Here is a 22,613-nt window from a genome sequence, read left to right as displayed (position 1 = left end):
AAACTCTCCTCTGAGCCAGTCCGTATTGTTTCTTAATTGACTAGAGAGTTCTTCCTTGAGCAACAGTAGTCACTCCCAGTTTTTCTGCTCTTCTGAACTCTCAGATCCTGCTTGCCTTGGGAAATCGCTACCACTAGGCTATCTCTGTTCTGGCCTTCATAAATTTCAGGTGTAATGAATTAGCACAGACTTGCAAAAATACTGTTAAAAACTTACCAGTCCAGACACAAGATCTTTCCAGCCTTTGCAACATTGATGGTGGGAGAACCTGACATTTTATTCACCTGTCAAATAAATTACTCGCCCTGGGAGATTACACATTTGAAAGGTTATTCAGTGTATATTTTTGGGTGAAAGTGTGTAGCTTTCCATTACTCTTTTTACCCTGTAAATAATATTATATGTCAAGAATTGTGAATGAGTGCCTAAATTTGGTTACTTATATCTGTTTGTAGGCATCTAAATCAGAATGGCCTGATCTCACAGACTTCGAGGGTTGCAAGTGTTCAACACTTCAAAAAATAATAATTTAGATGATTTAGATGTCTAAATATGGGTATAGGTGACCAAATATAGGCACTGATGTTTGAAAATGTTGATCTTCATACTTTTTTTAAAATAATTGGTACAGCTTATATAGTGCTGCTATATTAGTGACAATAATAATGTGGTGAATAATTTTCTAAATCACTACTTCTCAAACTGATCTGCAGAGCTGTTTCGGTCACAATGATTATTGTATTCTAGAAATTTCATTTATCTGGAAAAGTCTTCAGAGTTCACAGGGTCTGTTTTGTTTCTGTGGGAGATTCCTTGTATGGCTCTGTGTCCAGGTTGCTGTGCAGGAATTTGCCTATTAATTAGTCTTTGAGTGTTTTTTCTGGTGTAAATTCAACTCTGATCAAATTTATTGACAAAAAATAAATTGTAAAACTTAAACAGAGTAACACTCCATGAGGCAATTTGGAGAGATTAGACCAGAGTGAGATGTAGGGATATTTGGTACTAATAAATATTGGCTCTAAATCCAGAAAGAGGAAGTAAATAGCAGAGATACTGTATCAGATTAGGAACATATGTCCACTTTAATTCTACTTAGTTATTTTATTTTCATCCCCTAATGGTGTTATAGGATGTTTTCTATTAATTGGATGTGATATATCTTGACTTTAGCAAAGTGTTTGATACGGTCTACCACAGTATTCTTGCCAGCAAGTTAAAGAAGTATGGATTGGATGAATGGACTATAAAGTGGGTAGAAAGCTGGCTAGATTGTCAGGCTCAACGAGTAGTGGTCAACAGCTCGATGTCTAGTTGGCAGCTGGTATCAAGCGGAGTACCCCAGGGTTGGTCCTGGGGCCAGTTTTGTTCAACATCTTTATCACTCATCTGGATGATGGGATTAATTGCATCCTCAGCAAGTTTGCAGATGACACTAAGATGTGGGGAGAGGTAGATATGCTGGAGGGCAGGGATAGGGTCAAGAGTGATCTAGACAAATTGGAGGATTGGGCCAAAAGAAATCTGATGAGGTTCAACAAGGACAAATGCAGAGTTCTGCACTTAGGAAGAAAGAATCCCATGCACCGCTACAGGCTGGGGACAGACTGGCTAAACAGCAGTTCTGCAGAAAAGGACCTAGGGGTTACAGTGGATGAGAAGCTGGATATGAGTCAGCAGTGTGCTCTTGTTACCAAGAAGGCCAATGGCATTTTGGGATGTGTAAGTAGGATCATTGCCAGCCGATTGAGGGAAGTGCTTGTTCCCCTCTATTTGGCACGGTGAGGCCACACCTGGAGTATTGCTTCCAGTTTGGTCCCCCGACTACAGAAGGGGTGTGGCCAAATTGGAGAGAGCCCAGGGGAGGGCAACGAAAATGATTAGGGGGATGGGGCACATGATTTATGAGGAGAGACTGAGGGGTTATTTAGTCTTCAGAAGAGAAGAGTGGGGGGGGATTTGACAGCAGCCTTCAACTACCTGAAGGAGGGTTCCAAAGAGGATGGAGCTTGGCTGTTCTCAGTGGTGGCAGATGGCAGAAAAAGAAACAATGGTCTCAAGTTGCAGTGGGGGAGGTCTAGGTTGGATATTAGTAAACACTATTTCACTAGGAGGGTGGTGAAGCACTGGAATGGGTTACCTAGGCTTGACAAAGTTTTGGCTGCGATGATTTAGTTGGTATTTGGTCCTGCTTTGAGCAGGGGATTAGACTAGATGACCTCCCGAGGTCTCTTGCAACCCGAATATTCTGTTATTCTATGAATCAAGAACTAAGGGTATTGAAAGCATGTGAGATTTGAAAGTTGCAAGGGAAGTGTACCCTAGGGTGGATATTTAGCTTAAGGAGGAGTCTACAATATACGATCTCTTAAATAAAGCTGTGATTTTTCTCTTTGGGGTTATTGGTGGCCTGGGCAGGGAGAGAAAAGGTTTTTTTGATAAAAACACAAATATCTCATGAATGACAACGAAACTATCTTTTATGTTCTATGCAGGGCAGGGCATTTCTTGTGTATTTGTCTGAAATATGTTAAATCTGGATCGAAAACCAAAACAAAATTTGAGCATTTACTGTTCTTTTTCTTTTAACTTACAAAGTCTGGCCAAAAATATAGAATTTTGTCTTCCCAATGTGCCATAGGCTTTCTTCGGGTTGTCATAATTGGAAGATCAGTAAGCATTCAAGGCAGTGCTAGAAAGGTCATTCACTATGAAATGCGGAAGGAAATGGATTAAAGAAAAACTAGGTAATTTTACCTAGAACATTCACTGTAGTGTGCATTCAATTACCTTGTTGACCAAAAAGCTGCACAAGACTTTCTCTGGGTTTTTTTTTCTGTCATTCAAGCCATTCAAATTGCAATCTTGAGGTCAGTGGCATCAACAGACTGATTGAATTATGATCGTGTATTCCCTTGGGTGGTACATTTTTTCTGTATTTGCTATATGAAATAGAAGAATCATCTGAATATACCCAATCTTTTAAAAATAGCTTTCCTTTCTGACAAGCACTAGAGTTCCATTGCTGTGTTGCAAAAGATGGCTTGTGACCAGCACAGTGCAAGCACTCTGGCATGGCAAATTTACCACCTGAATTTTGCTTTTCATCAAAGCAGTGTCTGTGGCTTGTCATGTTGGTCAACAGTGTTGTGTACAACACCCACACAATACCCATAGTCCTATTATTAGAGGTGGTCTCTTCAAGGCCTTTGCCTTCACACTTGGTGAATGAATAAAAGTGTTGCTTAACTAGTATCGGAGCAGTGGTAGTAACCTGTTGCAAACAACTGCTGAGATTTAGTGTGATTCATCCTCTTCATATGTTGGATTTTTTTCTAAATTGGAATAAAAATATAGACATAAGGGCTTTTATCCTTTCTGTCTGAACCATAAAACAATTGAAAAAGATATTTTTGCATTCTCTTCAGAAATCACGCAATTCTGCATTACATAGCCAAGAAGCTGAGACTCTTGCAGTGTGTCAGAAGTGAAAATCGTATTTTCTAAGGACAGTATACAGTACAGTCTTTACAGGGCAGTCACCCTCAATAATTCCCTGATCTGCAGCACACACAAAAAAGTGGGTCAGGGCCAGTGTGGCTGACACTTTATTTAAAAAAAAAAAGGGGGGGGGCAAACCATGGGATTGAAGGGCCCCTAAAATCACCTAATTGCAGCGGGAGAAAGCACATCTGCTGCCCCTGTAGGGGAAGTCCATATAGGTCTGTGAGCAGCAATTGAAGAACAGCAGAGGGCAGGTTTACACTCCCAAATACTTGAAACCCTGTATTGCTGGGAGACAGCGTACGCAAAATATACTGAGTAATGAGGGCAAAAGGGAGGGGCACCTGCTGCAATATTTCTCGTCTGCCCTCTTCCCTCTTGCCCAGTGGTTCTCAAACTTTTGTATTGGTGACCCCTTTCACACAGCAAGCCTCTGAGTGCGACTCCCCCTAATAAATTAAAAACACTTTTTAATATATTTAACACCATTATAAATGCTGGAGGCAAAGCGGGGTTTGGGGGTGGAGGCTGGCAGCTCACGACCCCATGAGGGTCCCTACCCCCAGTTTGAGAACCCCTGCTCTTGCCAGACATCTCACTGGGAACTAACCACTCTGTCAGAATGTTATAGCCTCTGCAAGATTATGGAGAGCTGCAGCCTACCAGGTACATGAATTTGAACATGAACTGCTCTCTCTCTCTTCTGCTACAAACACGGTTACCCCAGTTTTTCACTGCAGTGGGGCAGCCTGTTTGAAGTGTAGTGTGTGGTGAGCAAAGCTATAGGCTGTATTTACCCAGCATTCCTTGCCTATCCCTGCTTCTGTCAGACATGGATTTAGCATCACCATCTTTTTGAGAGGGAGTATAACTGAGGTTGGAGAAGCTGTTTTATCTCACTCTGCCTTCTACAGTTGAAAGGGACCACTAGATTGCAGTGAGAAGTCAGGATAACCCTGAGTGCAATAGGAGGGAGGGAATGGAGAAAATCAGATCACGGATGATTATCCTGGGCAGAGCTAGCCCTTTCCACATGATGTAACTTGTTCATTTCTTTATAAGTTCTTATACTGCCGTCATCTCTGTAGTATATGAGAGGAGTTAGTGCCCAGTGTGGGGAAGGGGACTATAGGCAGGTGACATCTCAGGGGTTTTGTTGGTGCCTGTTCTCTCCTATTCAGGTACTTGTACTGAGCCCATCATAGCGATATTGGAGTATCTTCCTGCCCCTACCCCAGTAATGTAGCATACTGAGTCCTATTCAACCTCTGATAGTTGCCGAGATTGCAGGAGAGGCATAACAATTGCAGCAGTTGAGTTGTCTCCTGCTGTCTGTCCTCTGCTGGAGATAGACAGGTTCCTTCTATGTTCTTTCAAGGAATCAGGGTTATTTCTGATTTCTGGGGATGGGGACTCGGTGAGGCCCATAACCTCAATTTTCCATTACAGCAGCACCTTAAAATGCCCGTTAATGGCAATTACAGACCTTGACCCTCACTGACTGGCAAAGTGAGCAGTCTAGAGCCAAACACTAACTTTTTAATTAAATTTCTTTAAATGCTATTAAAGACTATCTTACCTGAAAAAACAGTAACATGGGTGATGTCAATATATTAGTTCAACTTTATTCTCAGTTAGGGACCCAGTAATTTATCAAATTTAATCCTGGTGTCCCTTTCAGTGAAAAATTAATTGAAAACTTACAATTCTTTTAAAAAAGTGAGCAAGAGTTTAGGTGTTCTCTGAACTAAGCAAAAGCTTAAACTAAACGAAGCATCTTTCAATTGAGTTAGTTCAAATGTATTGAAAAACTCATTTAACACCAGTGTAGACACAGTTTTACACCTTTTAACTCAACTTCACCTATCATTCAACCTGCTAAAATCAAGCTGAAGGAGTGTGTATATTCATGTTACATGGAGTTTTCAGTTGAACTAACTTGGTTTAAGAAGGCACCTATTTCTCTTCTCTAAGCAAGGCCTTAAAGGCCATTAGGGATAGCTCTGTGGTAACAATTGGCAAATGTTAACTCTTATTAGCGTCTTCTATAACTCCACCTATTGTGCATCTCCTGCTCTCAACGCCACATTGTACCCAATATTATGTGTACTAGTTATGTATTGTTCAGCCTAGTACCTGTTGTCCTAAGTTGCAGGGTTTCCACCACTTATCTTGTGAGATTATTGCACAGTTTAAATTTTAATGTAAAAAAGCTTTTCCTGAGATTCAGCCTAAAATTTGCTTTGTTGATTTCACCTCTTAGTCTTGGCTATATACCTGTGTACTATCCTAATTAAATAATTCCTGATCATTCATGTTGATTTTTCTCTGAACTTCCTCCAAATTGTCACTATCTTTCAAATAAAAAAATCAGGAATCAGTATGATGTTCAAGGTGCAGTCACTCCAGAACTTAAAATGCAATGTTTAGCCATCTCGTAGCAGATAAAACAGTATCAGGAGACCTGTAATTGACACCTGTTAGCTCACGTAGGTATATGCTTGTGGCAAAAAATGAGGGTGAGCAGATGCTAAATCCAATGCTTTTCCTTTTACTTTGTGCCAAACTATGATGAGATGTGTGCCAGCTGTTAATTGGGCTTGCTTCTAGCAGTTGGAGCTGCTACTTTTCCTTTAGTGGCCCCATCTTGATTTCCAGAATCTAAGCTTTCATTTAACAAAAGTTTAGCTTCTCTACTCTACAGGCTAGAGACTTAATCTTGAAAATGAGTGTAACCCATGCAGTTTTGCCTCCCTAGGTCTCTAGGCAGCCTGAAACAATAGCACTGAGAATTCTGAAAAAAGAAAAGGAGTACTTTGTGGCACCTTAGAGACGAACAAATTTATTTGAGCATAAGCTATCATGAGCTACAAGCTGTAGCTCACGAAAGCTTATGCTCAAATAAATTTGTCCATCTCCAAGGTGCCACAAGTCCTCCTTTTCTTTTTGCGGATACAGACTAACACGGCTGCTACTCTGAAACCTGAGAATTCTGAGTATCCTTTCTTCATCTGGTGTGCTAACTCTCTGGGGCTGCTTGATTTAAATGTTAGTTTAAGTATTTCATTAGTGATGAAAACATGCCAGAAAGAAGGATGGTCCTCTTATGGTCATCTTCTCAATTTACTATGTGAAGCATCTAATTTTGGCAACAAGAGTGTGTAGTTCTTGGGTTGATGGTGGATGGAGCTTGGGAGAGTACCATCTCCTTCTGCTCTCCATCTGACTTCTACTTAATATTTGGATTCCAGAATCATTTAAATGTATTGTCTGTTTTCGCAAGTGACTTGCCAATGGAACAGCTATAGTATACTGATATTCTAGTATATTAATATCTATAGCTAGTAGGTTTTGCATGTCCACCAAAGTAGATTTCAGTTCTACAAGGATAAGCACCTTATTCAATCAGGTTATGGATTGAAATATAGGAAGAGAAACACCATCAACAATTGTAAAAATAGGAATGAAAATGTATTTAAAAGATAAACCAAAAGTGAGCATGACACACAGACTGTATTAGATGCTGAAAAAACTAAAATGTATTTGTATCTTAAATGACTCAGTATCCAACTCTGTGTGAAATAAAACTTCACTCTCCTATACCAATTTTGATCTGAAAGCACTTTAAAAATATCCCAAATTAATTTCATAATATCCCTGCTCAGGGTAGGCAGGTTTTAATCCCAGGTGAAGGATGTCTGAGGCATAGAGACAAAAAAAAAAAAGTTTGCTCATGGTCATGCAGTAAGTCCAGTTGCAAAGCCAGGTAGACTCCTAACTCCAGTCCAGTATACCAATGACTGGATATATGTACTTTGTTGGGCAGTGCAATTTTAATTTTTTTGTTTAAAACATATATTATGCTGACTAGACTTCACACAATCAGTCCAAAAGGGTTATGATCAGAGTACCCCTTTTTTCCCCCATTGTTGATCCAGTTCAAAAGTACAAATCTTGGGGCAACAATCAAAGTGTAAATTTAAAATATTAATTTCAGATTTTCCCTGAGAGCATAAGAATTTTCCTATGATTTTTCCCCAGATTCCTATTATATACAACAACATATACAAATCTACCAGTGAGAAAATGGAGTGCCTCTCTCTGCCTGCCTTATATTAACAGTAGCAAAGGAAATGGAACTGTTTAGTGCTATTCTCCAGACAGGCCAGTTGGCCAGTCTACAATTTTGGCTTTCCAGCTCCACTGTTGCAAGCTGGACTCCTGTTCTTGGTCACCAATCCCTTGCTTGCTGGTTCCATGGAACATTTCAAAGAGATTGCACTGTAATCCAGTTAACTGCCCTCTTGTAGGGAAAGATGGATAGCAAAATTCAGCAGGAAACTGGGCCCTGGCTGGACAGTGAGACAAATGCCTGATTCTGGCTGCAACAAAATAGCAAGTTCTGCAGTAAAAATGCTGATTTCTGTGGCATCTTGGGGAAAAGCCAAATTCCATGACCACAGAATTATGGCTGTCACGGAGCTCTGATTTTTGGTGAATGGGTCAGGTGATACCTCTCGGAGCTATTGTCTTAGGATCTTGGCAGATGACATTGGATTCAGAGTCTAGTTCTTCTGAGCCTTGGTCTACACGGAGGAGGGGTCCAATCTAAGTTACGCAACTTTGGCTACATGAATAATATAGCTGAATTTGACGTACTTAGATCGACTTACTGTGGTGTCTCCACCACAGTGAGTCAACCGCTGCCACTCCCCCATCGACTCTGCTTGCGCCTCTCGCGGTGCTGGTGTACAGGAGTCGATGGGAGAGTGCTTAGGGGTCGATTTATTGCGTCTGGACCAGACACGATAAATCGATCCCTGCTGGATCGATTGCTGCCCACCGATCTGGCAGGTAGTGAAGATATACCCTCAGTCTGAGAAAGCTGCATTTACAGCCCTTAAGAGTAAAAGAAGTATCCTCCATTATTTACATTTACTTTAGAACTTATTTTGTTTAAGTTACAGCTTTTCTAATATTTGTTTGTAGGGAACAGACCTCTTTGGAGGAGGGAGAGATTCCTTGGCTGCAGTACCATGAAGAAATTGAAAGTAGCAGTGATGAGGAAAATGATCCAGTTAGCCATTTTGTGCATCCAGGATTTTTCATGTTGGATGGGAACAACAACCTTGAGGATGACTCCAGTATGAGTGAAGACCTAGACATGGAGTGGAGGTATGCACCTGTGCATAAAAGTGATGGGTTCTCTGTGTGAGATGATATTAATGGTTAGTTTTTCTGTCATCTTGCACTTTGTGCTATATTTAGGAGGCCACAAATTGAGCATTGTTCTACTGCTTAAACAAGCCGATGATACTGGATTTTCAGGGTTAACTTGCAATAAGTGCTGTTTCTTCCAACAAGAAGACTAAGACGTGTCATATTGCTCAGGTTCAAATTTTAAGATAGTTCTGATGTACCACGTAGTTATTTCAAATTGGAGATCCTGTGGATGTAATTTTGGATTCATTTCCAGGTTGATAAGTGCCCCTATATAAATGTTGTTATACACATTTTTGATTACATAAGAATATTCATCTAATTGAATGTTGACGTATATATGATCTTGGTAAAGGTTTTTATTTTGTAGTTACTCCTCTGCAATTATAGGGATTTAGATCTGCATTATAAACCTTGTCTTATTTCTCTTTTCAGTGCTATGCACATAGAAATCATTTTTACATGTTTCTTTCCATTTCAGTGTTAAGATTACTTAGAAATATTGCAAAATATCAAGATAATTACAATAGGAGTAGGAAGATGACTTTGCCTCCATATGCCATTCATAAGACCATTACTAGAATATTTCTTACAGTCTGGTATCCACATTTTAAAAAGAAAGTTGAAAAATTAGAGAGTGCAGAAAAGAGCCTCAAAAATAATTTGAGGGTTGGAGAAAATGCCTTAGAATGAGAGACTTAAGGAGTTCAATCTGTTTAGTTTATCCAAAAGGAGAGTAACAGGTGACTTGATGACTGTGTATTAGTAGCTTTATGGGGATAAAACAGAGGGTGCCAAAGAGCTGTTTAATCTAGCGGAGAAAGGCTTTATAAGAACCAATGGTTTTCATTTCATTTTTTTTTAACCTTAGGAATATCAAGGCTGGTTTTCCAAGTACAGTGTTAACTTTCAGCCCTTAATTGAAAAGGTGGGATGTTGAATTTTTAAAATAGTCTACATTCAAAATTTTTAGGTGTTTAAGTTCAAAAGTGTGACCAAAAACAGTTTTAAGCAGCCTAATTACAAATCCTACCTTTACAATAGTTCACCTTTCACTTTTATTGTTGTGGTGACATCACAGTCTCTTCCAGGCTAGACAGGACCTGAGTTCCTAATGTAGAAAAATAAGCAGGAAATAAACTTTTTTGTTGGGAGAGGAGCAAGAGCTTTCAGAGTGTGGCTTAGCATCATGAAGACCTAAAAGGCACAACCCGAAGTCTTGTTTCAATTTTTTGGAAAACAAAAATTGGTAATATCTTTTAGGGTTGATAAGAAAACAGAAAGCATATCCCTTATACCTAGCAAATGCTGATACCTGCATCTTGCAATGTCTGCTCATATCAAAGCCTTGTCACTAAATTATACTGATGAATTTATAAAAAGTAGCTCTAAAATAAATTGCTTTTATTTTTCATGTGCATAATATAGAAAAGCATCAGATACAAGGTCAGAAATTGTGTCAGAAGCCTTGTATGGGTTTGTTCCATTGCAGAGTGTACAACTTTACTTAAAATAGATGTAAATGTTTTTGAAAAAGTATAGACACACAGTGTTTAGTCTATCTGAACATCTGTGTGCAGAGACATGAAGCACAAAATTTTCAAATGGGCATACTCCTGACTGATTCACAAACATCCTCTAATTGACATATACAAACCCAGCTTTTATGCACTCCTTAGGATTTGTATGCAGTATAGTTGAATATTTGAATATAATTGAATATTGTTAAAGCTGCACTTAAAATGGAGGCTCTGTTTCCTAATATTGCATTTTTGGTGTTTTCAGACTACTTGATGAATTTGGTGATGGCCTAGGAGTTGCTCAAGCCATTTCTTATGTGGATCCTCAGTTTCTCACATATATGGCACTGGAGGAGCGTTTGGCACAGGCCATGGAGGTATTGAAATACGATTTCTGACTTCTGTGTAAAAATAAAAACGGAACACATTAAAATGACTTAAAACCATGTCACCAGACTAGCTTAAAGGAGCCTAAAGATGATAGTTTTTTTTTGTTTTGAGTAGTAATGCACCAGTGTGTTCCGCATATATGGTCCCTGTGTGTATTAATTCATATCCGCTCACTTTTTAATGACACGCATTTTTACTACTTTTTATACTTGTAAGCTCTGCTGATCTAAACAAGTATGAAACAGTGAGCTAGATGCACTTACTAGTGTGTTATCATTTCCTAGTGCATCAGTCACTTAGGTGAAAGTAATCATGAAATGACACTTTCATGATCCAATGGAAAGGAAGGATGGAGAGCAGCAGAATAAGGCCAATGGACTTCAAAAAAGAATACTTGAAGAAAATCAGAGAATTAGTGGGTAAGGTTCCATTGGGAAAAAAAATCTAAGGGAAAAAGGAATTCACAGGAGCTGGCAGTTTCTCAAACAGTATTTAAGGGTGTTGAGGAGCAGTTAACCTGCTCCAGTGGAAAAAGGCTAGGGTGACTGGGGAAGCAGCCACAGCTGGGGCTATGCCCTGTCAGGCCACAGCGGACTTATAAAAGGGCTGTCAGTCAGGAGCTGAAGGACCTAGCTGCCTGGGAGAAAAGGGTACCTGAAGCAGAGCAGGGCTGAGGAAAGGCAAGAGGAGCTGGGGAGCTCCAGTCTGACCTTGTTAGGGGCCCAAGGCAGGTACTGGGGCTAAAGAGGTGTAGCCCGGGGATAGGCAGAGGCAGCTGGTCCAACCCCCTTACCGATGATGAGTGGCCATTACAGACTGCAGTTTGCCCCAGTGAGAGGGGGCTAGATGACGACTGGCAGAAGCCACGGAGGCAAGATGGTCTTAGAGGGTTGGGGATTCCCCTGGGAAGAGAGACCCAGAGTGTGAAGGTACAGCTGGGGCAGAACCCAAGTTAAAGGGGCACTGGGGTCCAGGAGGGACACAGGGGCCTTAGGCAGGTGAGCCACCAGCTGGCAGAGGGTGCTCCAAGGCTGGAAAAGAGCTAATTCCCAGGATGTGGGATGCTGATGAGTCATCACTCTGCTACGAAGGCACAACAGCAAACTGTCCTGATGCAAAGGAAAGATAAGAAGAAGAATAGTAAGAGGCCTTTATGACTCCATCATGAGCTCTTTACTGACCTGAAAATCAAAAAGGAATCCTACAAAAGGTGGAAACATAGCCAGATTGCTAAGGATGAATATAAATGAATACCACAAGCATGTAGGGACAAAATCACAAAGGCTAAGGCACAAAATGAGTTACACCTAGCAAGGGTCATGAGACAGTAAGAAGAGGTTCTATAAATACCTTGGGAGCAAAGAAAGACACAGGAAAGTGTAGGTCTGCTACTTAGCAGGGAAGGAGAACTAATACTAGATGGCACCAAGAAGACTGAAGTGTTTAATGCGCGTGTTACCTCAGTCTGCAATTAAAAAGGAGTGAATGGTGACCAGATGTTTAACATAATTAATATTAACAAAGACTAGGAAGGAATACAAGTCAGAATCGAGAAAGTACTGGTTGAAGAATATTCAGATAGCTTAGATGTATTCAAGTCAGCAGGGCCTTACAAAATTCATGATAGGGTACTAAAGCAATCTTTGAACCATTAGCAATTATCTTTGAGAATTTACTGAGGATGGGTGATGTGCAGGAGGATTGGAAGGGGCGTATAGTACATGACTTTTATAAAGGGAAACTTCAATATCTGGAAAGATACTGCAACAAAGTATTAAACAATCCATTTGTAAGCATCTAGAGGATAATTGAGTGATAAGTAATGGCCAATATGGATTTGTCAAGAATAAATAAAGCCAGACAAACCTAATTACTTTCTTTGACATGTTTACTGGCCTAGTGGTTGGGGGTGAAGCAAGTAGATATGAGATATCTTGATTTAGTAAAGCTTTTGGTTTAGTCCCATATGTTCCCCTAGGTCCCATAGGGAAATGTTGCCTAGATGAAGTTAGCATAGAATCATAGAATATGAGGGTTGGAAGGGAGCTCAGGAGGTCATCTAGTACAACTCCCTGCTCAAAGCAGGGCCGATCCCCGACTAAATCATCCCAGCCAGGGCTTTGTCAAGCCTGACCTTAAAAACTTCTAGGGAAGGAGATTCCACCACCACCCTAGGTAACTCATTCCAGTGTTTCACCACCCTCCTAGTGAAAAAGTTTTTCCTAATATCCAACCTAAATCTCCCCGAATGCAACTTGAGACCATTACTCCTTGTTCTGTCATCTGCTACCACTGAGAACAGTCTAGAGCCATCCTCTTTGGAACCCCCTTTCAGCTAGTTGAAAGCAGCTACCAAATCCCTCCTCATTCTTCTCTTCTGAAGACTAAACATCCCCAGTTCCCTCAGCCTCTCCTCATAACACATGTGTTCCAGTCCCCTAATCATTTTTGTTGCCCTCCGCTGGACTCTTTCCAATTTTTCCACATCCTCCTTGTAGTGTGGGGCCCAAAACTGGACACAGTACTCCAGATGAGGCCTCACCAATGTCGAATAGAGGGGAACGATCATGTCCCTCGATCTGCTCGCTATGCCCCTACTTATACATCCCAAAATGCCATTGGCCGCCTTGGCAACAAGGGCACACTGTTGACTCATATCCAACTTCTCGTCCACTGTGACCCCTAGGTCCTTTTCCGCAGAACTGCTGCCTAGCCATTCGGTCCCTAGTCTGTAGTGGTGCATTGGATTCTTCCATCCTAAGTGCAGGACTCTGCACTTGTCCTTGTTGAACCTCATCAGATTTCTTTTGGCCCAATCCTCCAATTTGTCTAGGTCCCTCTGTATCCTATCCCTACCCTTCAGCGTATATACCACTCCTCCCAGTTTAGTGTCATCTGCAAACTTGCTGAGGGTGCAATCCATGCTATCCTCCAGATCATTTATGAAGATATTGAACAAAATCGGCCCCAGGACCAACCCTGGGCCACTTGATTCCGCCTGCCAACTAGACATGGAGCCATTGATCACTACCTGTTGAGCCTGACAATCTAGCCAGCTTCCTATCCACCTTATAGTCCATTCATCCAGCCCATACTTCTTTAACCTGCTGGCAAGAGTACTGTGGGAGACCGTGTCAAAAGCTTTGCTAAAGTCAAGAAACAACACGTGCACTGCTTTCCCTTCATCCACAGTTACTATAAGGTGGATATGCAACTGGTTGAAAAACTGCACTCAGAGAATAGTTATCAATGGCTAGCTGTCAAACTAGGAAGACCTATCTCATGCGGTCATGCAGGGTTCTGTCCTGAGTCTGGTACTAGTCAATATTTTCATTAAAGACTTGGTTAATGGACTAGAGACTACTCTTATAAAATTTGCACTTGACACCAAACTGTTAAGGATTGCAAGCACTTTGCAGGACAGGATTAGAAATCAAAAGACCTTGACAAATTGAAGAATTGGTCTGAAATCAACAGGATGAAATTCAATAAAGTAAAGTTAAATGTACTACATGTAAGAAGGAAAAATCCCATGCATAAATACAAAATGGGTGAATAACTGGCTAGGTGATAGTACTGCTGGGTGTTGTAGAGGACCACAAATTGCATATGAGCCAGCAATGTGAGGCAGTTGCAAAAGAGACTAATATCATTGTGGGGTGTATTAACAGGAGTGTCATATGTAAGACACAAGGGGCAATTGTTTTGTTCCGCTTGGCATTGTGGAGGACCCATCTGCAGTGTTGATTCCAGTTTTGGGTGCTCAAACATAAAGAAAAATGTGGACAAATGGGAGAGGCTCCAGAGGAGAGCAGCAAAAATTATAACAGGTTTAGAAAACCTGACCTATGAGGAAAGGTTTAAAAAAATAACCCAAAAAACTGGGTATGTTCAGTCTTGAGAAAAAGATTGAAGAGGGACATGATGAGTCTTCAAATGTGCTGTTATAAAAAGGATAGTGATCAGTGGTCCTACTGCAGGTAGGACAAGAAGTAATCAGCTTAATCTGCAGCAAGGAAGATGTAGGTTAGATATTAGGAAAAACTTTCTAAATCTAAGAAAACAACAAGGAGTCTGGTGGCACCTTAAAGACTAACAGATTTATTTGGGCATAAGCTTTTGTGGGTAAAACACCACTTCTTCAGATGCACTTTCTAAATCTAAGAATAGTTAAGTATTGGAATAGGCTACCAAGGGAGGTTGTAGAATTCCTGTTATTGGAGGTTTTTCTTCGTGTTTGCATCCATGTGTTCAACTCAGGTATGTACCCACCCAGCACACCAAAGCCAGAGAACTTTGCTAAGCAGTATCTATACAGGCTGTGCTCCTACCCATACCTGCATCAGTTCCTTCTCACTGCCCAGAGCTTGAGTAAGAGTGCTCGTTGTGGTTTTTACCTCAAGCCTTGTTTCACGGTGCTGTCTGTGGTTTCCCCCCCATGTATAGTTGTTAGTTGTCGTTCGAATAGTAGTACCCTTAGGTTTAGTTTACTAATAGTTAGGATTTTGCCTGGTGTGATGCCCTCACTGTTGTGTGGTGTAGCGAACCCTTATAGTGACTCTCAGACTTGTTGGGGGAAGGGCACGTTAAAGAAATCTGCAAGTCCTTCAGAAGAGAGAGGCAAAGAAATGCAGATGGCCAGAAGCTTTCACTTGAAGCAGTACCTTCTGGAGCAGACCATGAGGTTTGCTTCAGCACTAGGGACCTCCAAAGATTGCCAGACCCCTTAGTGGCATCTCAGCCAGCATGGGCTGTTGTTTGGCCAGGTTTGGATTCCTCTTCCAGGAGGAAGAGAGACTGTCTCCCTTCCTCTGGTCCTCCTAGACAAAGATCTCATAAAATGGACCAGAGCTAGGAGAGGTTTCTTCTCCCCTTCTAAGAGGAGTGCAAACCAAGACCATGATTCATCTGGTACATGAGATAGAGCAGGGATGTCTACCTGTACTCTGGTACCAACGTGTGAACTCTGTACTATTGACTCTGGTACTCTGGCGTATTGGGCAGTATCAGACTTGTTTTGCCTGTCTGTTCCTGACTGTCCACTAATTGAGGAATGTTCAGGTGTGGTGGCTTCTTCTTCAGTGTCCTTTGTGCCATGTGAACTTATTACAGACATGACGTTGTTGACACCTTGTTCTGCAGCTCTTCCAATTTAGGGCGCAGAGTTGAGGTTGCCCACCTGTTTGGTACTGAGGGGCTTGTCGGGCTGAGGGGCTAGATCAGATACAAACTTTGGGAAGGCAGTTCTGCAGTTTGCTATAAGTAGTCTCTGATCTCACCTCCTACTCATTCGCTTGTGAGTCACCTGATCTCAACCACTTGAAGAAGAAAAGACAGTTACTTGGTATCTCATGACATATTGATTAAGAAACTGGAATAATATGAAATTAACATGGCACACATTAAATGGATTAATAACTGGCTAACTGTTAGGTCTCAAAATGTAACTGTAAATGGGGAATCATCATCATCAAGCATGTCTGTTTCCACTGGGGTCCCACAGGAATCAGTTCTTGGTCCCATGCTATTTAACATTTTTATCAACGACCTGGAAGAAAACATAAAATAATCACTGATAAAGTTTGCAGATGAGACACAAATTGGGGGGGAGTGGTGAATAATGAAGAGGACAAGTTACTGGTACAGAGCAACCTGAATCACTTGGTAAAATGGACACCAGCAAACAATATGTGTTTAATGGGACTAAGTATAAATATATATGTCTAGGAACAAAGAATGTAAGGCATACTTACAAGATGGGGTACTCTATCCATGGAAGTAGTGACTCTGAAAAAGATTTGGGAGTCATGGTGGATAATCAGCGGAACATGAGTTCCCAGTGTGACACTGTGACCAAAAGAGCTAATGTGTTCCTGGGATGCATAAACAGGAAAATCTTGAGTAGAAGTAGAGAGGTATTATTTTACTTGGCACCAGTGTGACTGCTGCTGGAATACTGAGTCCAGTCCTGGTGTCCACAGTTCCAGAAGGCAGCTGATAAATTAGATAGGGGAAGAGCCACAAGAATGATTGAAGGATTAAAAAACAGTGATACTCAAGGAGTTCAATCTATTTAGCTTAACATGTTATGAGATGACTTGATGCCAGTCTGTAAGTATCCACATAGGGAATAAATATTTTTTAAATAAAAAGAAAAGGAGTACTTGTGGCACCTTAGAGACTAACCAATTTATTTGAGCATAAGCTTTCATGAGCTACAGCTCACTTCATCGGATGCATACTGTGGAAAATACAGAAGATGTTTTTATACACACGAACCATGAAAAAATGGGTGTTTATCACTACAAAAGGTTTTCTCTCCCCCCACCCCACTCTCCTGCTGGTAATAGCTTATCTAAAGTGATCACTCTCCTTACAATGTGTGTGATAATCAAGATGGGCCATTTCCAGCACAAATCCAGGGTTTAACAAGAACGTCTGAGAAACGGGGGCGGGAGGGGGGGTAGGAAAAAACAAGGGGAAATAGGTTACCTTGCATAGTGACTTAGCCACTCCCAGTCTCTATTCAAGCCTAAGTTAATTGTATCCAATTTGCAAATGAATTCCAATTCAGCAGTCCCTCGCTGGAGTCTGGTTTTGAAGTTTTTCTGTTGTAATGTCGCAACTTTCTTGTCTGTAATCGTGTGACCAGAGAGATTGAAGTGTTCTCCGACTGGTTTATGGATGTTATAATTCTTGACATCTGATTTGTGTCCATTTATTCTTTTACGTAGAGACTGTCCAGTTTGACCAATGTACGTGGCAGAGGGGCATTGCTGTCACATGATGGCATATATCACATTGGTAGATGTGCAGGTGAACGAGCCTCTGATAGTGTAGCTGATGTTGTTAGGCCCTGTGATGGTGTCCCCTGAATAGATATGTGGACACAGTTGGCAACGGGCTTTGTTACAAGGATAGGTTCCTGGGTTAGTGGTTCTGTTGTGTGGTATGTGGTTGCTGGTGAGTATTTGCTTCAGGTTGGGGGGCTGTCTGTAGGCAAGGACTGGACAAATCTCCCAAGATTTGTGAGAGTGTTGGGTCATCCTTCAGGATAGGTTGTAGATCCCTGATAATGCGTTGGAGGGGTTTTAGTTGGGGGCTGAAGGTGACAGATAGTGGCGTTCTGTTATTTTCTTTGTTAGGCCTATCCTGTAGTAGGTGACTTCCGGGAACTCTTCTGGCTCTATCAATCTGTTTCTTCACTTCCGCAGGTGGGTATTGTAGTTGTAAGAATACTTAATAGATATCTTGTAGGTGTTTGTCTGAGGGGTTGGAGCAAATGCGGTTGTATCGCAGAGCTTGGCTGTAGACAATGGATCGTGTGGTGTGGTCTCGGTGAAAGCTGGAGGCATGTAGGTAGGAATAGCGGTCAGTAGATTTCCGGTATAGGGTGGTGTTTATGTGACAACTGTTTATTAGCACTGTAGTGTCCAGGAAGTGGATCTCTTGTGTGGACTGGACCAGGCTGAGGTTGATGGTGCGATGGAAATTGTTGAAATCATGGTGGAATTCCTCAAGGGCGTCTTTTCCTTGGGTCCAGATCATAGAATCATAGAATATCAGGGTTGGAAGGGACCTCAGAGGTCATCTAGTCCAAAGCCCTGCTCAAAGCAGGACCAATCCCCAATTAAATCATCCCAGCCAGGGCTTTGTAAGCCTGACCTTAAAAACTTCTAAGGAAGGAGATTCTACCATCTCCCTAGGTAACACATTCCAGTGTTTCACCACCCTCCTAGTGAAAAAGTTTTTCCTAATATCCAACCTAAACCTTCCCCACTGGAACCTGAGACCATTACTCCTTGTCCTGTCCTCTTCTACCACTGAGAATAGTCTAGAACCATCCTCTCTGGAACCACCTCTCAGGTAGTTGAAAGCAGCTATCAAATCCCCCCTCATTCTTCTCTTCTGCAGACTAAACAATCCCAGTTCCCTCAGCCTCTCCTCATAAGTCATGTGTTCCAGACCCCTAATCATTTTTGTTGCCCTTCGCTGGACTCTCTCCAATTTATCCACATCCTTCTTGTAGTGTGGGGCCCAAAACTGGACACAGTACTCCAGATGAGGCCTCACCAATGTCGAATAGAGGGGGACGATCACGTCCCTCGATCTGCTCGCTATGCCCCTACTTATACATCCCAAAATGCCATTTGCCTTCTTGGCAACAAGGGCACACTGCTGACTCATATCCAGCTTCTCCCCTAGGTCCTTTTCCACAGAACTGCTGCCTAGCCATTCGGTCCCTAGTCTGTAGCTGTGCATTGGGTTCTTCCGTCCTAAGTGCAGGACCCTGCACTTATCCTTATTGAACCTCATCAGATTTCTTTTGGCCCAATCCTCCAATTTGTCTAGCTCCCTCTGTATCCTGTCCCTACCCTTCAGCGTATCTACCACTCCTCCCAGTTTAGTATCATCCGCAAATTTGCTGAGAGTGCAATCCACACCATCCTTCAGATCATTTATGAAGATATTGAACAAAACCAGCCCCAGGACTGACCCCTGGTGCACTCCACTTGACACCGGCTGCCAACTAGACATGGAGCCATTGATCACTACCCGTTGAGCCCGACAATCTAGCCAACTTTCTACCCACCTTATAGTGCATTCATCCAGCCCGTACTTCTTTAACTTGCTGACAAGAGACCGTGGGAGACCGTGTCAAAAGCTTTGCTAAAGTCAAGAAACAATACATCCACTGCTTTCCCTTCATCCAGAGAACCAGTAATCTCATCATAAAAGGCGATTAGATTAGTCCGGCATGACCTTCCCTTGATGAATCCATGCTGACTGTTCCTGATCACTTTCCTCTCATGTAAGTGCTTCAGGATTGATTCTTTGAGGACCTGCTCCATGATTTTTCCAGGGACTGAGGTGAGGCTGACTGGCCTGTAGTTCCCAGGATCCTCCTCCTTCCCTTTTTTAAAGATTGGCACTACATTAGCCTTTTTCCAGTCATCCAGGACTTCCCCCATTCGCCACGAGTTTTCAAAGATAATGGCCAATGGATCTGCAATCACAGCTGCCAATTCCTTCAGCACTCTCGGATGCAACTCGTCCGGCCTCATGGACTTGTGCTCGTCCAGCTTTTCTAAATAGTCCCTAACCACCTCTTTCTCCACAGAGGGCTGGCCATCTATTCCCCATGTTGTGATGCCCAGCGCAGCAGTCTGGGAGCTGACCTTGTTCGTGAAGACAGAGGCAAAAAAAGCATTGAGTACATTAGCTTTTTGCACATCCTCTGTCACTAGGTTGACTCCCTCATTCAGTAAGGGGCCCACACTTTCCTTGGCTTTCTTCTTGTTGCCAACATACCTGAAGAAACCCTTCTTGTTACTCTTGACATCTCTCGCTAGCTGCAGCTCCAGGTGCGATTTGGCCCTCCTGATTTCATTCCTACATGCCTGAGCAATATTTTTAAACTCTTCCCTGGTCATATGTCCAACCTTCCACTTCTTGTAAGCTTCTTTTTTATGTTTAAGATCCGCTAGGATTTTACCGTTAAGCCAAGCTGGTCGCCTGCCATATTTACTATTCTTTCGACTCATCGGGATGGTTTGTCCCTGTAACCTCAAAAGGGATTCCTTGAAATACAGCCAGCTCTCCTGGACTCCTTTCCCCTTCATGTTAGTCCCCCAGGGGATCCTACCCATCCGTTCCCTGAGGGAGTCAAAGTCTGCTTTCCTGAAGTCCAGGGTCTGTATCCTGCTGCTTACTTTTCTTCCCTGTGTCAGGATCCTGAACTCAACCAACTCATGGTCACTGCCTCCCAGATTCCCATCCACTTTTGCTTCCCCCACTAATTCTTCCCAGTTTGTGAGCAGCAGGTCAAGAAAAGCTCCCCCCCTAGTTGGCTCCTCTAGCACTTGCACCAGGAAATTGTCCCCTACAGTTTCCAAAAACTTCCTCGATTGTTTATGCACCGCTGTATTGCTCTCCCAGCAGATATCAGGAAAATTAAAGTCACCCATGATGACAGATGATGAAGATGTCATCAATATAGCGCAAGTAGTGTAGGGGCGTTAGGGGACGAGAGCTGAGGAAGCGTTGTTCTAAGTCAACCATAAAAATGTTGGCATACTGTGGGGCCATGCGGGTACCCATAGCAGTGCCGCTGATTTGAAGGTATACATTGTCCCCAAATGTAAAATAGTTATGGGTAAGGACAAAATCACAAAGTTCAGCCACCAGGTTAGCCGTGACATTATCGGGGATAGTGTTCTTGACGGCTTGTAGTCCATCTTTGTGTGGAATGTTGGTGTATAATCCATAGTGGCCAGGATGGTGTTATCAGGAAGATCACCGATGGATTGTAGTTTCCTCAGGAAGTCAGTAGTATCTCGAAGGTAGCTGGGAGTGCTGGTAGCGTAGGGCCTGAGGAGAGAGTCTACATAGCCAGACAATCCTGCTGTCAGGGTGCCAATGCCTGAGATCATGGGGCGCCCAGGATTTCCAGGTTTATGGATCTTGAGTAGTAGATAGAATATCCCAGGTCGGAGTTCCAGGGGTGTGTCTATGCGGATTTGATCTTGTGCTTTTTCAGGGAGTTTCTTGAGCAAATGCTGTAGTTTCTTTTGGTAACTCTCAGTGGGATCAGAGGGTAATGGCTTGTAGAAAGTGGTGCTGGCGAGCTGCCGAGCAGCCTCTTGTTCATATTCTGACCTATTCATGATGACAACAGCACCTCCTTTGTCAGCCCTTTTGATTATGATGTCAGAGTTGTTTCTGAGGCTCTGGATGGCATTGTGTTCTGCACGGCTGAGGTTGTGGGGCAAGTGATGCTGCTTTTCCACAGTTTCAGCCCGTGAACTCTTAAAATTACTTTGTTGTTCCTCATTAAGAGAAGTTAATCTCCAACAATGAAATAACAATAATGATAGCCATCATGCATTCATATACATACAGTTCAAACTGTTCTAGGAATATTGGCAATTTCTCTATATTTACAATCTGAATATGGAACATCCAGTAATGGTACGATTCATGCCCAGAAATTATTTCTGCTTAATCCTAATTCTAAATTCCTTTTTTCCTCTTTTTGCCCTTTGATCCCACAGTGGTGCAGGATATATTTCTGCTGTAGATTTGGCTCAGGTCCATTTTCAGAAAAGGTGGCGATTTTTCCAGTCTTAATTACCTTGCTCTGGTAGACAACAGATGACCTCTTCTCTGTAGCATCATACAGAGCATTGCTCTAAACTTTTAGCAGTTGGCCTTCTCATGTCAAAACTAAAATTCAACAGTGTAGCCCAGTTTGATATTCCTGTCAAAATAAGATTTTGAGGTCCCATGTAGTTTAATTGAGAATCTGGAGAGGGGAGTGCTTGGGGAGGTAAGTAGATAACACAAAGTGATGTAGGTTAGTCAGGAGCATAGGGGACTGTGAGGAATTTCAGAGAGACCTAAATAAGCGAAGTGAAAAGACAACAAAACGGCAAACAAAAGTCATTGTCAATAAATGCAATGTAATGCGCATTGGAAAGAAAAAACTAAACAACTTATAACCTGTCAATTGTATCAAATCAAGGAAGCGACCTGGCCTCCATTATAGATAATTCAGTGAAGAGTTCTTGATGTGCAGCTGTAGTTTAAAAAAAAATGTTAGGGTGCATAAGAAAAAGGTTTGAGAATAGTGCAAACAATATTAAATGCTCTTATATAAAGCAGTGATGCAACCTCATCTGGAATAGTGTGTGCAGTCCTGTCTCCCCATCTCAAGAAGAATATTACAAAACTGGGGGGGGGAGGGGGGTTCAGAGAAAAGCAAGAGTGATGAAGGGAAGGGAAAAATTCTCATATGAAGGGAGATTGAAAAGTTTGAGAGAATAAGAGGAGACATGAAAAATATGTAAAATAATGAATGGTCTAGAGAAGGTGAATTAGGGACTTTTCTCCTATCTCATAACACAAGAACAAGGGAACATTTGATTAAATTAAAAGATGAGAAATTCAAAATAGATAAAAATAAGTTTTTTACTCGAT

At 41.9% G+C, this 22,613-nt stretch overlaps 1 protein-coding gene across 10 annotated transcripts in view; it reads left to right on the top strand.

Annotated features, from left to right (window-relative positions):
- PJA2 (praja ring finger ubiquitin ligase 2) overlaps positions 1-22,613 on the top strand; it is a 117,247-nt gene that overhangs the window by 70,652 nt on the left and 23,982 nt on the right. For all 10 annotated transcript variants that reach the window (XM_073344665.2, XM_073344662.2, XM_073344661.2 and 7 more), the window contains exons 5-6: positions 8,494-8,679; positions 10,510-10,621. In XM_073344665.2, coding sequence (XP_073200766.1) covers positions 8,494-8,679; positions 10,510-10,621 — 298 coding nt within the window. The remainder of the gene's footprint in view (positions 1-8,493; positions 8,680-10,509; positions 10,622-22,613) is intronic.

This window comes from Lepidochelys kempii, chromosome 5 (assembly GCF_965140285.1).
Source record: "Lepidochelys kempii isolate rLepKem1 chromosome 5, rLepKem1.hap1, whole genome shotgun sequence".
Lineage (NCBI taxonomy): Eukaryota > Metazoa > Chordata > Testudines > Cheloniidae > Lepidochelys > Lepidochelys kempii.
Note: the sequence above shows the minus strand (reverse complement) of the source record. Positions and strands in the feature narration are given on the sequence as shown.